General features: G+C 39.8%; 1 protein-coding gene across 1 annotated transcript; it reads left to right on the top strand.

Annotated features, from left to right (window-relative positions):
* The first annotated feature begins 5225 nt into the window (after positions 1–5225).
* Positions 5226–13265, top strand: LOC108700913 (beta-1,3-galactosyl-O-glycosyl-glycoprotein beta-1,6-N-acetylglucosaminyltransferase 7). The gene is made up of 4 exons (XM_018234953.2): positions 5226–5424; positions 7304–8325; positions 10186–10281; positions 12937–13265. Exons 2-4 carry the CDS (start codon positions 7353–7355, stop codon positions 13146–13148), a joined length of 1281 nt encoding a protein of 426 aa, XP_018090442.1. The 5' UTR covers positions 5226–5424; positions 7304–7352; the 3' UTR covers positions 13149–13265.
* The last annotated feature ends 2718 nt before the right edge of the window (positions 13266–15983 follow it).

Here is a 15983-nt window from a genome sequence, read left to right as displayed (position 1 = left end):
GTTCTGTGACCATATAAAGGCACAAGGCTGCAGGCTGAGTTATACAGGGAACTCTGAGTATCACTCATGTATTATAAGGGATAATGTACCCCCTACTGTAAATGATAAGGATATTAGTAGTCACCGAGGGGTTCTGTGACCATATACAGGCACAAGGCTGCAGGCTGAGTTATACACGGAACTCTGAGTATCACTCATGTATTATTAGGGATAATGTACCTCCTACTGTAAATGATAAGGATATTAGAAGTCACTGAGGGGTTCTGTGACCATATTAAGGCACAAGGCTGCAGGCTGAGTTATACACGGAACTCTGAGTATCACTCATGTATTATAAGGGATAATGTTCCCCCTACTGTAAATGATAAGGATATTAGAAGTCACTGAGGGGTTGTTCTGTGACCATATAAAGGCACAAGGCTGCAGGCTGAGTTATACAGGGAACTCTGAGTATCACTCATGTATTATAAGGGATAATGTACCCCCTACTGTAAATGATAAGGATATTAGTAGTCACCGAGGGGTTCTGTGACCATATACAGGCACAAGGCTGCAGGCTGAGTTATACACGGAACTCTGAGTATCACTCATGTATTATTAGGGATAATGTACCTCCTACTGTAAATGATAAGGATATTAGAAGTCACTGAGGGGTTCTGTGACCATATTAAGGCACAAGGCTGCAGGCTGAGTTATACACGGAACTCTGAGTATCACTCATGTATTATAAGGGATAATGTTCCCCCTACTGTAAATGATAAGGATATTAGAAGTCACTGAGGGGTTGTTCTGTGACCATATAAAGGCACAAGGCTGCAGGCTGAGTTATACAGGGAACTCTGAGTATAACTCATGTATTATAAGGGATAATGTACCCCCTACTGTAAGTGATAAGGATATTAGAAGTCACTGAGGGGTTCTGTGACCATATAAAGGCACAAGGCTGCAGGCTGAGTTATACAGGGAACTCTTGAGTATCACTCATGTATTATAAGGGATAATGTTCCCCCTACTGTAAATGATAAGGATATTAGAAGTCACTGAGGGGTTGTTCTGTGACCATATAAAGGCACAAGGCTGCAGGCTGAGTTATACAGGGAACTCTGAGTATAACTCATGTATTATAAGGGATAATGTACCCCATACTGTAAATGATAAGGATATTAGAAGTCACTGAGGGGTTCTGTGACCATATAAAGACACAAGGCTGCAGGCTGAGTTATAAAGAGAACAGTGAGTATCACTCATGTATTATAAGGGATAATGTACCTCCTACTGTAAATGATAAGGATATTAGAAGTCACTGAGGGGTTGTTCTGTGACCATATAAAGGCACAAGGCTGCAGGCTGAGTTATACAGGGAACTCTGAGTATAACTCATGTATTATAAGGGATAATGTACCCCATACTGTAAATGATAAGGATATTAGAAGTCACTGAGGGGTTGTTCTGTGACCATATAAAGACACAAGGCTGCAGGCTGAGTTATAAAGAGAACAATGAGTATCACTCATGTATTATCAGGGATAATGTACCCCCTACTGTAAATTATGAGGATATTACAAGTCACTGAGGGGTTCTGTGACCATATAAAGGCACAAGGCATACGGGAGTTAATTGAAATTGAAATGTATTAACCCATTGCATGTACTTCAACAGTCAGATTCAGAATAAAATTATAAATATTTTTAAAAAAGTAATTCTGTGCATTTACACTCCACAAACTGCCAAAGTGACTTCTTATTAGCCATTTTATTAAGAGAAAAATGTATGGCCAGGATATTCTCCACTACAATAGAATACAAACATGTGGAAATAACAGTTGACATGGGGGGGCTCTTTAAAAATATCTAAATTCAAAACATCTGACGAAGCACCCAAAATCCTTACATTTAGATAAAATACAACTTCCTTTTTATAGTTACATAGTTAAATCAGGTTGAAAAAAGGCAAAGTCCATCAAGTTCAACCCCTCAAAATGAAACCTAGCATCCATACACACACCCCTCCCTACTTTCACATACATTCTATATACCCATATCTATACTAACTATAGAGTTTAGTATCACAATAGCCTTTGATATTATGTCTGTCTAAGAAATCATCCAAGCCTTTCTTATAGTCATTAACTGAATCAGCATCACAACATCACCCGGCAGTGCATTCCCCAACCTCACTGTCCTGACTGTGAAGAACCCCCTGCGTTGCTTCAAATGAAAGTTCTTTTCTTCTAGTCTGAAGGGGAGGCCTCTGGTACGGTGATCCACTTTATGGGTAAAAAGGTCCCCTGCCATTTGTCTATAATGTCCTCTAATGTACTTGTAAAGTGTAATCATGTCCCCTCGAAAGCGCCTTTTTTCCAGAGAAAACAACCCCAACCTTGACAGTCTACCCTCATAATTTAAGTCTTCCATCCCTCTAACCAGTTGCACTTAGTCTCCGCACTCTCTCCAGCTCATTTATATCCCTCTTAAGGACTGGAGTCCAAAACTGCACTGCATACTCCAGATGAGGCCTCACCAGGGACCTATAAAGAGGCAGAATTATGTTTTCATCCCTCGAGTTAATGCCCTTTTTAATACAAGACAGAACTTTATTTGCTTTAGTAGCCACAGAATGACACTGCCCAGAATTAGACAACTTGTTATCTACAAAAACCCCTAGATCCTTCTCATTTAAGGAAACTCCCAACACTCTGCCATTTAGTGTATAACTTGCATTTATATTATTTTTGCCAAAGTGCATAACCTGCATTTATCAACATTGAACCTCATTTTCCAGTTTGCTGCCCAGTTTTCCAATTTAGACAAATCACTTTGCAAAGTAGCAGCATCCTGCATGGAACCTATAGTTCTGCACAATTTAGTATCATCTGCAAAAATAGAAATAGTACTTTCAATGGCCAACTCCAGGTCATTAATAAACAAGCTGAAAAGCAAGGGACCTAGTACAGAGCCCTGCGACACTCCACTAACAACACTGGTCCAAATTAGAAAATGTTCCATTTACCACCACTCTTTGTAGTCTATCTTTTAGCCAGTTCTCTATCCAGGTACAAATACTATGTTCCAGGCCAACATTCCTTAATTCAACCAGTTACCTTCTGTGTGGCACTGTAGCAAATGCTTTAGCAAAGTCTAAGTAAATCACATCCACTGCCATCCCAGAATCAAGGTCTCTACTTACCTTCTCATAAAAAGAAATTAAGTTAGTCTGGCAACATCTATTACACATAAAACCATGCTGGCATAAACTCATAGTATTATGATTTGATATGAAGCCCAGTATCTTATCCTTTATTAACTTTTTGAAAAGCTTTCCTACCACTGATGTCAGACTAACTGGCCTATAGTTTTGAGAGAATGGGATCCTTTTTTGAATAGAGGCACCACATTAGCAATTCACCAGTCTCTCTGCACTATTCCAGACCTCAAAGAATCCTGAAAAATTGAGTAAAGAGGTTTGGCAATCACAGAGCTAAACTCGCTAAGGACCCTGGGATGAATACCATCTGGCCCCGGACCTTTGTTTATCTTAACATGTTCTAGTCTCTTTTGAATTTCATGTGTGAACAATGCATCATTAGATGTATTACTAGAATTGGGACTATCACTAAGGAAACCTTCATTAACTGGTTCCTCATTTGTGTAGACAGATGAAAAATATGAGTTCAGAATCTGAGCTTTTTCTTATTTTTCATCAACCAGCTGACCCCTCTGATATTAAAGATCCCACCCTTCCTGCTTAATTTCTTTACTATTTACATATTTAAAAAACAATTTGGATTCTTGTGCAATATCCTTTTCCATATCAATTTTAGTTTGCCTAATAGCTTTTTTGCATGATTTATTGGCCTCCTTGTACCTTATAAATGATTCGGCTGTCCCAGCTAACATGTAAACGAATTTCTGGATTACTAGAATATCCCTGTCCCTTTACTTTATATTAAGAAATATATTACCAGTACAAAAGTACTTACCTTCTCCTTGATCAGACCTCGAAACAGACTCAACTGCTATGGATTTTTTTTGCTTTCTAAAGAATTAAAAAATAAATAAAAAACAAAAATAAAACTCCTGGTCCCCAGTGAATTCCTCTACCCTTATAATTTACAGAATAGGGTATATTATGCCTTATAATACATGAGTGATACTCAGAGTTCCCTGTATAACTCAGCCTGCAGCCTTGTGCCTTTATATGGTCTCATAACCCCTCAGTGACTTCTAATATCCTTATCATTTACAGTAGGGGGTACATTACCCCTTAAAATACATGAGTGATACTCAGAGTTCCCTGTATAACTCAGCCTGCAGCCTTGTGCCTTTATATGGTCACAGAATACCTCAGTGACTTCTAACATCCTTATCATTTACAGTAGAGGGTACATTATCCCTTATTATACATGAGTGATACTCAGAGTCCCCTGTATAACTCAGCCTGCAGCCTTGTGCCTTTATATGGTCACAGAACAACCCCTCAGTGACTTCTAATATCCTTATCTTTTACAGTAGGGGGTACATTATCCCTTATAATACATGAGTGATACTCAGAGTTCCCTGTATAACTCAGCCTGCAGCCTTGTGCCTTTATATGGTCACAGAATCCCTCAGTGACTTCTAACATCCTTATCACTTACAGAGGGGGGGGGGGGGTACATTATTCCCTATAATACACGAGGGATACTTAAAGTTCACAGTAACTCAGTGTGCGCAATGATAACACTAATGATGAAATTCTACATATGGGAAAACTGAGATCAGACCTTTTAATATAAGGGCAGGGGCTCACAAAGCTACTGGGGGAGATTAGTCGCCCAGCGACAAATCGTTTCTTCTTCAGGCGATTAATCTCCCCAAACTGGCTCCCCGCCGACTACAATCTAATTCGATGGCGGGATGGCGGGGTGTTTCATTTACCGAAGTTGCCTTTAGTTGCTTCACAAGGAAACTTCGGGCGACTTTGGAAAACAAAGCGTTCCAAGTGCCATCCCACTGGGCGCCTAATCTCATCCAGTAGCTTTGTGTGCCCCTGCCCTTATGTGTACATCACTGACATATACTAAAGCATATTACATAGATATTATACATCATTCCCATCAGTTGCTTAGAGACAGGGCATAACAAAAAAGACATGGGAGACTGTTAAGATAACACACTGTCAGTCAACTCCCAATCATCTGCATCACTTTCTATAGCAGATTTCATCAGGCAGTCACAGCAGTTCAGCTCTCTGAGTCACATTCAGGAGTCTCCCATAAGGACATATGATCCCATGAGTCTGGAGACAGGGAGAGATTTGCTTGGAAATCAGCAGAGCCGGTTAATCTATAACTAGGTGCATGAGACGATGAAATCAGCCTGTTCTGCAGAGATGTGGGAAACGACATGTGCCACGATACTGTCTTCGGTTGTGCTAAATATAAAGGTAAGTGGAAATCACATACAGCCGGGATATAAGTTACAACAAATGCAGAGCAGCTTGTGGATTCACAGAATGTCATAGCATTTGTAAGAGGCAAATTTCACTTTAACGACAAAGCTAAATTGAAGAGAATAATAACTGTATTACATTTGTACAGCTTATGGTGTACCCAGAGCATTCCTTCTCTGTAAATTTGTATTTATACATATAGGAAGGAGGTGCCATATTGTTTCCCTTAGACAGTACAGTATGAGGGTATAGCTTATTGTGTGCCCAGAACATTCCTTCTCTGTATATTTTATTTATACATATGGGAAGGAGGTGCCATATTGTTTCCCTTAGACAGTACAGTATGAGGGTATAGCTTATTGTGTGCCCAGAACATTCCTTCTCTGTATATTTGTATTTATACATATGGGAAGGAGGTGCCATATTGATTCCCTTAGACAGTACAGTATGAGGGTATAGCTTATGGTGTGCCCAGAACATTCCTTCTCTGTATATTTGTATTTATACATATTGGTGGAAAAAGGCAAAGCTGACTCTAACATAATATTTAGCAATCCTGTACCTACTGTTTTTACAAATTTGGGTAGAAATAAAAAACAAAAAAAATCTTTTAACCCATTGCTGCTCTTTGGAACACTGCACTATAAACAACCCTGCAAAACAGCCGTGTTTGTTTTCTCCTATCAATAATTGGGCACCCTGGGACTCATTAAATGCATGAACCTGGAAAGCTGAAGTTGTGAAAGACAGAAGTGTCCGGCTCCATATTGATTTACTTGGTGTTTTCCAGTTGGTGGCACAGCAATTACCCACAAATGTTTAACTCTCTCCAGCCTGTCACCCGCAGGCCGGCCCCTACACAGCAACTCAACTAACAGCCTCAATCTAATTCGGGCACAGTGAGCAAATGGTTTTATATTGTTACTGCTGAGAGCTGCATGCAAGAGACATAATGCCATTATCTGTTCTCATGCTGGGGATTGTTATCCTGTCTTCAACATAGATGAAATTGTGCAGGAAAATAAAAGGGAGAGAGGAGTATAATGTATGCCGCTGGATCATTACTTAGCCGGGCCAAAGTTACACAATATTGCATGCAATTTCACATAACTTCTCCACTTTACTAGAATTACTGGATTAAGTTATTGGTCTGATCTTCTCTGCCCTGCTGGTTCCGAGTTTTAAAGAAGAAGGAAAGATTAAAATTAAGTAAGCTTTATCAGAAAGTTCTATATAAATACACTAGTAAACCCTCAAATTAATGCTGCTCAGAGTCCTCTGTCAAAAGAAACACCACATTTCTTTCCTTCTATTGTGTACACATGGGCCTTTGCATCAGACTTCCTGTTTTCAGCTCAAACCTCCATGGTTTTTGGCTTGAGCATGCTCAGTTTGCTCCTCCCTCCTCCCCTTCCTGCTGTAATCTGAGCTCAGAGCGATCAGGGAGAGACTCAGGCAGGAAGTGATGTCACACCAAGCTAATATGGCAGATGCTATCCTAATCAAACAGAAACAGTGTCTAGAGCTGTTTACTCAGGTATTGAAAAACATTCTAAAGAATATAAATGGCGTTCCAGCTTGCATTCTTGTGGCTAATCTATTGGCAATGAACTGCCTTGGTAGCTTTCCTTCTCCTTTAAAACAAGGCCTCTGAGAAACAGCGCAAGACTGTCTTTTTGGGTATGCATGAATGAAAAAATGTTCCATTATCTAAAAAAAATCATGTGACTTTGAGGCTTTGGATTCATACTTGACTCTGTTCAAATCCTGTAACATTTCCAAGATTGTGCTGACTTTGGAACCAAATAATGGGTTAGCTATCTCCGAACAGATACTTCTCCCACCTAATCCTATTTTTCTTCCCACTTTCCAGCTCAGACCAAGATGATGATGTGCAGGAAGAGTTTCCCACGGAGAAGAAAATGAGCAGGTGTTGCCTTTCCAGGTCGGGCTTTCTCCTATGCACATGTGTGTGTGTTTTCATCTTCCTTCTCCAAAATCTCTACAGTTCCGACTTCCGGGAAGGTTTCAGCCCTGAGATAAAGGAGTGTGGGTATTATCCAGGGGAGCTCTGCACTGCTCTTTTTAAAAGCAAACCTGCCGCACTGGGGATAGGAAACTTATGTCAAGTGGCCCTTCTTCCGTCTCGAGATCTAGGGTCCATGCGTTTCCGAACTCCCACCAACTGTTCTGCAATGATAAAAGAGTTACACTTTATAACAAGGCCGCTATCGGAAGAAGAGGCTGCCTTCCCATTGGCTTATATCCTGACAATTCACCACAAGCTGGACATGTTTGTGAAGCTCCTTTCGGCCATCTACGTGCCACAGAATATTTACTATATTCATATCGATCAAAAGTCACCGGAGGACTTCATCCGAGCAGTGCAGGAACTGGCCGGCTGCTTTGACAATATCTTTTTACCCTCAAGGCAAGAGAATGTGGTGTACGCTGGATTCTCCCGCCTGCAGGCCGATATTAACTGCATGAAAGACTTGATCCGTTCGGAGAATAAATGGAGGTACGTGATTAACCTCTGTGGACAGGATTTTCCCATTAAAACAAACAGGGAAATTATAAAGTACCTTAAAACTAGCTGGAGAGGCAGAAATCTGACACCTGGGGTGGTTCAGCCCCCGCATATGAAATACAGGACGAACGTAATTTATAAAGTGTTTCAGGATCAGGAGAAGTCTTACATTTATCCAACAGCGACTCTGAAATCCAGGCCGCCACATAACCTCACCTTGTACTTTGGGAGCGCTTACTACGCTCTGACGAGGAACTTTGTGCAATTTGTACTGTCCGATCACCGTGCAAAAGATCTTCTCGAATGGTCAAGAGATGCCTACAGCCCAGATGAGCACTACTGGGTCACTCTTAACCGGCTCAAAGGTAGGTGTCTCAGTGGGTCCCCATACAGACATTGGCCATGATACTCTTCGGCATTCAATTGATCACCGTACAAGCGGAAATATTTCAAATAAAGGAATGGGTGCGGCTCACCAAAAGTCTTTGTTGGTTTAATTCCACGGGTTATCCTGTGTTTGATATCCCAAATCAATGTATCAATAATGCAGTTGGTTGTGGAACAAACCCAAGGCAGCAAGTTGACTGCAATACTCTTTATTGGGAGGTAGAGTTACACTGTAACTCTACCTCCCAATAAAGAGTATTGCAGTCAACTTGCTGCCTTGGGTATGTTCCACAACCAACTGCATTATTGATACAAGCGGAAATACACAGTGGGCCACTTATCTTGCAGTAGAAGCCCTATTATATGTCTTTTCAGGGGACCAGAAAAAATTGTGTAAAATCCGGAAAACTTTAAAGGGCAGAGACGCACGCTCAGATTTGGGGAGATCAATTGCCCAGCTACAAATCTCCTCTTCTTTGGGGTGACTAATCTCCCCGAACTGCCTCCCGTCTGCGATTTAGATTGTAGCCGCCGGGAGGCAGTTCGGGGAGATTAGTCTCCCCGAAGAAGAAGCGATTTATCACCAGGCGACTAATCTTCCCGAATCTGAGCGTGTGTCTCTGACCTTATACATAATAAATAGGTGGGACCACAAAAACCTATAATCAGGGGATATAAAAATTGAGGTTTCACTGTATTCCATTATTTCAGGCAACGATAATAACAGCTGGAAATGAAGTGGATCTTCTCTTCCTCATCTTCCAATTAAAATTGGCAGATGAGAGTTTTAAACATGTCCCATAGACAAACCAGCAGAAATTCATAACACAGTGATATAAGTGGGGATGGCCAATCTCAACATAAACATATATGTGCGATGCGCTTCAGGCTCTTAAGAAGTCTACTGCCTATTGGTGCCATATGTGGAACCAATGTAAAGGCCCTCCTTGGTCCAGGTATTGGAATGGTAGCATAGAATTAAGTAATTAAAATAAACCCCGAATGAAACTGGTATACAACCAGTTGTAAAACCGCCACTCAGAATTAGCACCCATCTCTTCCCTCTTGCAAAGGACCTTTGCACAATTGCACCCAATTATCATGCACAACAAATGTATATGCACAATCTGACTTTTTGATAGCTTCACAACGAGCACCAAAGCTAGCAGTGCATTTTATTACACAGTGTTTTGCTGTGGAAGAAGAACCAGAGCTATACAACAGTATGAAAGGGCTAACTGGAGTGGTTGTACGGACACCTGGTAAACAATGAGAGGACTACACCAGCTTAATGCAGAAAGTGCTTTACAGGTGTTAGCAGTTTAAAGGGATACTGTCATGGGAAAACATGTTTTTTTCTAAATGCATCAGTTAATAGTGCTGCTCCAGTAAACTTCTGCACTGAAATCCGTTTTTCAAAAGAGCAAACAAATGTATTTATATTTAATTTTGAAATCCGGCAGGTGCCCCCAGTCATGTGACTCTGATAAACTTCAGTCATTCTTTACTACTACTGCACTGCAGCCCATTAATGGGAAGGTAACCAGATAACAGCTGACTGGTAGATATAAGAACAAAACTCAATAGTAAAATCCAGGTCCCAGATGCAACTACACACCAATATTACAACTAAAATGAAACACTTGTTGGTTCAGAAATGAAATGTTATATTGTAGAGTGAATTATTTGCATTGTACATGTAATTTAGAATTTGAATCAAAACTATACCATAAAAATCATGACAGAATCCCTTTAAAGTGTTTTGCCACCCCACCCCAAAACTTTGGTTTGGAAGTGTCCCATATGCAACTGCCCTAACCTGAGTTTTAATCTTCCAGATGCTCCAGGATCTACACCGGAGGCACAATGGGAAGGAAACATCCGGGCAGTAAAATGGAAGGATCAAGAAGGAAGTGTTCATTCTGGCTGCAATGGTACATTTGTATTCCCATAAAGGGTGGTGTTTGTTTTAGGGCTTATCTATTTTCAACTGGTACCAATCTCTTTCACTCCCAAGGTCACATGGGCTGCAAATGCTTATTCTTTTAGTGTGAAGGTGACAGAGATTAGCACGAGGAGTTCAGGCTGAACTGTAATGCATGGCATACTCTACGGTCAAGTCATAATTTCCTTTTTGGCAAATGGGCTCATTCATTGACTATGAAGATTTTCATTCATCCAGGTCATGGTATATCTAGTATAGGTAAATCTAAAAACAACTGGACTTGCTGAGTAATCAATGAAGACATTTCACTACTCATCTGAGCAACTTCTTCAGTTGAAGAACTGAAGAAGCTGCTAGGATGAGTAGTGAAACGTCTTCATTGATTACTCAGCAAGTCCAGTTGATTTTAGATTTACCGATACTAGATATAGGGGCATTCATTGCTTCCTTTATGACAAGGATTCTAGAAATACCTTTTGGAATCAGTGTCCCAAAAGAACAATGTAGGATTAATTACTATTAATTAACTGAAAAGCTTGCATACTGGTGACTCAAGATGCTTGTAGCTGTTGGTAATGAGAACAAACTAAAGCTGGCCACAGACGCAAAAAAACGTGCGAATCCTCAATTCGTACGATCAGATCTTTGCGTGTATGGCCAGCTTTAGAGGGGTGTTAAACATTTCTCCAATGGTTAAAAATGGGAGAATAGGAAGAAATATGTAGAGAAAGAAGGAATAGATACCCTTGATTACCTATAATAATTTTACCTACTTAATTACAGCAGAGGTCTGACCAACGTCGGTATGGATTGATTTAAAAAATAATTCTATAGAGAGGAAAAGTACCCCGCTTAACAAATTAGCAACTATGACTGATCACATAAAACCTAATTTCTCACCACTATTAAAAAACAACCAAACAGGTCTAGAAATTGGTAGATTATTTAACTGTGCAACACAATTTATGTTGAACCTAAATGGTAATATTTCTTGAGACTAGAGTATGTCTAAAGTGCAATGCAATAATTCCAGTTCATTCATTTAAATACATAACTAAATAGCTATTCTAATTAGAAAATCAATGAATTAAGAGAATTAATTATTCCAAGCATAAAGTGCATATATCAATTCATTCAAAATTTATCAACTGGCTTAATAAAGATCAATTAATCTAAAGTGCAGTGCAATAAATAGTAGTTAGATTCCAATCCCAAATTAATTGTAATTAATGAAATGAAATGATGTGCTTTGTGGTTTTTATTGGCTCATATCAATTAGACAAAAATGGCAACGTTTCGGGCCTCCGAGGGCCCTCTATCAAGCCTGTAATCATAACTCAGTGTTAAATAACAGTAAGTGAGGGAGGGGAAAGGTCAGAGGAAGTGCTGGTGGGAACATCAATCTCAACAAAGTTACATACATATAATATAAAGATTATCCAATTGTTACAAATCATCCCGTTCAAAACAAGTGTCCAATATTGTGTCCAAAAACAAAGAAAATAAAGAAAGAAAGCTTGTTAATTCCTCGTTGTAATGCTTAATCAGATAAAATCAGGTTGAGCAACCAAATTATTTGAATTAAAGATCGGGAAATTTAGGAAGATCTGAGATGCTTGTATTACCTTTCTTGCAACTTCTATTCCTATTTATTCCATGTTTCGCCAGCATTTGCTGAAGGGAATGTCAGCACTCAGAATTATCCGATTCCCAGACCTTTCTCAATACCCGGGAGTATAATCCCAATAATAATTTGATTGCTCAACCTGATTTCATCTGATTAAGCATTACAAAGAGGAATTAACAAACTTTCTTTCCTTATTTTTTTTTTTATGTCACTGAAACCAGTTAGATTGTATATAATGATCAATAGGGATGCACCGAATCCACTATTTTGGATTTGGACGAACCCCCGAATCCTTCTCGAAAGATTCCCACGAATACCGAACCAAATCCTAATTTGCATATTCAAATTAGGGGAGGGAAGGGGAAAACATTTTTTACTTTCTTGTTTTGTGACAAAAAGTCACGTGATTTCCCTCCCTGCCCCCAATTTGCATATGCAAATTAGGATTCGGATTCGGTTCCTGCTGAAAAAGGCTGAATCCTGGCCGAATAATGATCAATAACAATTTATACACATAATATCTTTGTGGACTCTTTTATCGAATTGATGGACTATGGAAACGCACAATATTGGACACTTGTTTGAAACGGGATGATTTGTTAACAATTGGATAATCTTTATATTATATGTATGATGATTGTAACTTTATTGAGATTGATGTTCCCGCCCAGCACTTCCTCTGACCTCGCTTACTGCTATTTAACACTGAGCGATGTATATGATTACAGGCTTGATAAAGGGCCCTTTGGGGCCCGAAACATTGCCATTTTTGTCTACTTGATATGAGCCAATAAAAATCACAAAGCACAGCATTTACAGTGTGCAGCGGTCTTATGGATATTGGATATTGCATTTACTAACCCATGGCAGATTGGGTAATTGACTGCTAAGCATCTGATCCCAAGGGATAAGGCACAGAGGTTGAGCACTTCACTATTGTGTGTAATATTTTCTATCCCTGAAAATTTTGGAGAAGGCATAGGAATTAATATCATGTGATTTTTACCCCCCTGGCAGGGCACTACGTGCGAGATATCTGTATTTATGGGCTCGGAGACTTACAGTGGCTGGCAAACTCACCACAGTTATTTGCCAACAAGTTTGACCCAGACACATACCCACTCGTCACCGACTGCTTGGAGAGGAGCTACAGGTCAAAGGTCCTCGAGGCAGCGGAAGTGCCCACAGAGCCTCACTGGTACTTCCAGGATGACTACGTTGCTACGTAAAGGCAGGATATCACATCATCACTGGGGAAACCTATCTACAGGTAGATCCAATATATCTTATAGGGGGGGCTTCCTATCCTAGCAGATGAATTAGAGCTCACTCAAATAACTGATTCCAGTACAAACAAAATCTAACAAAATAACTGCCTTTTGCAAAAATCCTGCATGTAGAGAGACGTGATGTCTGGTGATTTTAATAGTGAGCTCTAATACATCTTCTAGGCAAAATGAGCCCCCCTATAAGATATATAGGATCTAACTCTCAATAAATATGTGACACCCAACTGCTGCATGAAGAGAGAATGAAGAAACACAGTTGCCGAGACAGGGATAGTGAAGATGAGCTTAATTATTTCAGAAACATTACACAATTTTTAATTGATTGTATTTAGAAAGTTTTTTTTTTATTTCAGTATGCTGAAGCTGATATTAAATTATCATTTTCACGATAGTTCCCCTTCAACTAGGGTTGCCACCTGGCCGGTATTTTAATGATGGTTGATCCCGATGTTATTAAATAAGGGAAAAAGCTAAATATATAGGCAGGCCGGTATTTTTTTCCAGAAAAGGTGGCAACCCTACCTTCAACAAGCATAGAGTTCTACTATACAAGCCATGGAACGTACACAACTTTCAGTGGTTGTGCTTCAGATTAGCTGATGTTTATTTGATGCATGAAGTTAATAATAGGGTTATGAGTATAGCTGTGACAGTGGATAGAAGCAGCATTTAAGCACAGTGTTTAGAAGGGGAGGTAGGTTGTTGCATCTTATCCATATTGTGTCTGGCAAAGGTTTAGAGACACGGGTCCCTTGAGAAGCCCTAATGATCCGGAGAATATAAATACGAGCAACAGTCGGGAGAATCCTAGCAACAGTTCTTCTGGGTACAGCAAGTACTTAATGACTAAGCTGCTTCGCTAGTCCTGTAACATAATGAGGCTGAAGCACTGAGATAAGGACACGCTAGCAGAACATAAACAGGGCACCTGGGACTAATCTTCTGATTAGAAACGTAACTAAAGACTCTGGGTATTCATCATAAGCATTATTTCATTGCTGCACTACTAATATACACAACTACAGCAACTGCCATGTCCTTACTGTGTAATATGTTATGCACATACAGCCTAAGGGCTAGAGATGTGTGACTGCTCTGAATGTCACAACACTTATTTAATTGTGTATTGTGGGATGATAACCTTTACTGAATGGCATCAAAGTTACAGACATATGCTGCAATAGTCTTATGGTATCTGTACAGGCTATGAGTAAACTCAGGGGGCTGGTCCTGCTGAATTGTGCATAGTACAAGGGACTACCTATGCTGCAATAGTCTTATGGTATCTGCACAGGCTATGAGCAAACTTAGGGGGCTGTTCCTGCTGAATTATGCTAGTACAGGGGAATACCTGTGCTGCCATAGCTTTACTGTATCTCTCTGTACAGGCTATGAGCAAATTTAGGGGGCTGTTCCTGATGATTTGTGCTTAGTACAGGGGAATACGTATACTGTCATAGTTTCATGGTATCTCTCTGTACAGGCTATGAGAAAACTTAGGGGGCTGTTCCTGCTGAATTGTGCTTAGTACAAGGGAATACCTATGCTGCTATAGTTTTATGGGATCTATCTGTACAGACTATGAGCAAACTTAGGGGTCTGTTCCTGCTGTTCCCTATTATGATAAAGTCAGCAGTGGAGGTGAGACAGACTGTAAGAAGCACTGGCTTACTCATGTGAGCTGCTGGTGATGGACCATGGAGCTTCAAATTCAACCCAAATTCAAGCACTGGTTCTGTCTGGCACATATATTTGAACAAAAGTGTCCAATGCACATATTCTCAGGGTGCCAGGAGCCCACCAGAAAGCCCTGGACTACAAGTCTACTATTCATATTATCACTCTTCAGTCACCTTCTTTAATAACATTACATACATGTATCTGTCTTTCCCTCTGTATTACCCCCTTTCATACATGATCTCTTTCAGCGCCCGCTCGGAGTACACACAGCCTCAGTTTCACAGCATACAAAACCTGATCAAAAACTAAAGGTCAGCAGATTAGTAAAATACAATCAGTCCAAATAAAATAGGTCCAATAGTAGTCAATAGTGTTGACTTAATGCAAATAATGATGCTAGAACAACATATTAGATATTTCCAGTTTTACTGTTACTTAAATGTATCCAGTTTTAATTAAATTATGTATTTAAACATTATGTGTTTTGGTTTTCTCTTCTTCTACTTAGATTTCTTATCCAACCAACTATGTATGAGCTACATCAGATTGAGGGTGTGTGTGTGTGTGGGGATAACTCCACTGAATGGCATCAAAGTTACAGCCAATCTAAAATATGGAAGCTCCACTAGGGAAGAGACAAATGTAAAAAAAATAGTGTATAATATCTGTAAAGCATTGTGGAATATGACAGCACTATATAAACAATGGATAATAAAACTAACATTTTATCCATGCCTCAAGTCACAAGGTAAAAGCATGGGAAATGGTGGTACCAGGTGGAAGGACCAGGTCTGTACTAAAAGCTGATCCCATTGGCAGTCAGCCAGTTATTTTGAGAGCACAGCATAAAGAAGAAACCATCATGGAGTGAAAAGCTGGAAACTAACAAAGACTGCACTTCTTTCTACCAGCAGAGGGCACTATTTTACCACTTACATTTCCTAACATTGTTTTGGGGACATCAGCCCCCCATTTGGAAAGTACTGCTTTATATCGAAAGGTACAACACCATTAAAGTGGTACTGATGTTATTGACAAAAACGTCAGTATCAGTTTAAAACATTACCTCCACTATTTTTTCTATCGCATCTAAAC

This window comes from Xenopus laevis, chromosome 9_10L (assembly GCF_017654675.1).
Source record: "Xenopus laevis strain J_2021 chromosome 9_10L, Xenopus_laevis_v10.1, whole genome shotgun sequence".
Lineage (NCBI taxonomy): Eukaryota > Metazoa > Chordata > Amphibia > Anura > Pipidae > Xenopus > Xenopus laevis.
Note: the sequence above shows the minus strand (reverse complement) of the source record. Positions and strands in the feature narration are given on the sequence as shown.

Coding starts and splice junctions, on each gene's coding strand:
- LOC108700913 (XM_018234953.2), top strand. CDS start 7,353: ATGAGCAGGTGTTGCCTTTCCAGGTCGGGCTTTCTCCTATGCACATGT. Junction 8,326..10,185: donor CACTCTTAACCGGCTCAAAG/GTAGGTGTCTCA, acceptor TTAATCTTCCAG/ATGCTCCAGGATCTACACCG. Junction 10,282..12,936: donor TGTTCATTCTGGCTGCAATG/GTACATTTGTAT, acceptor CCCCCCTGGCAG/GGCACTACGTGCGAGATATC.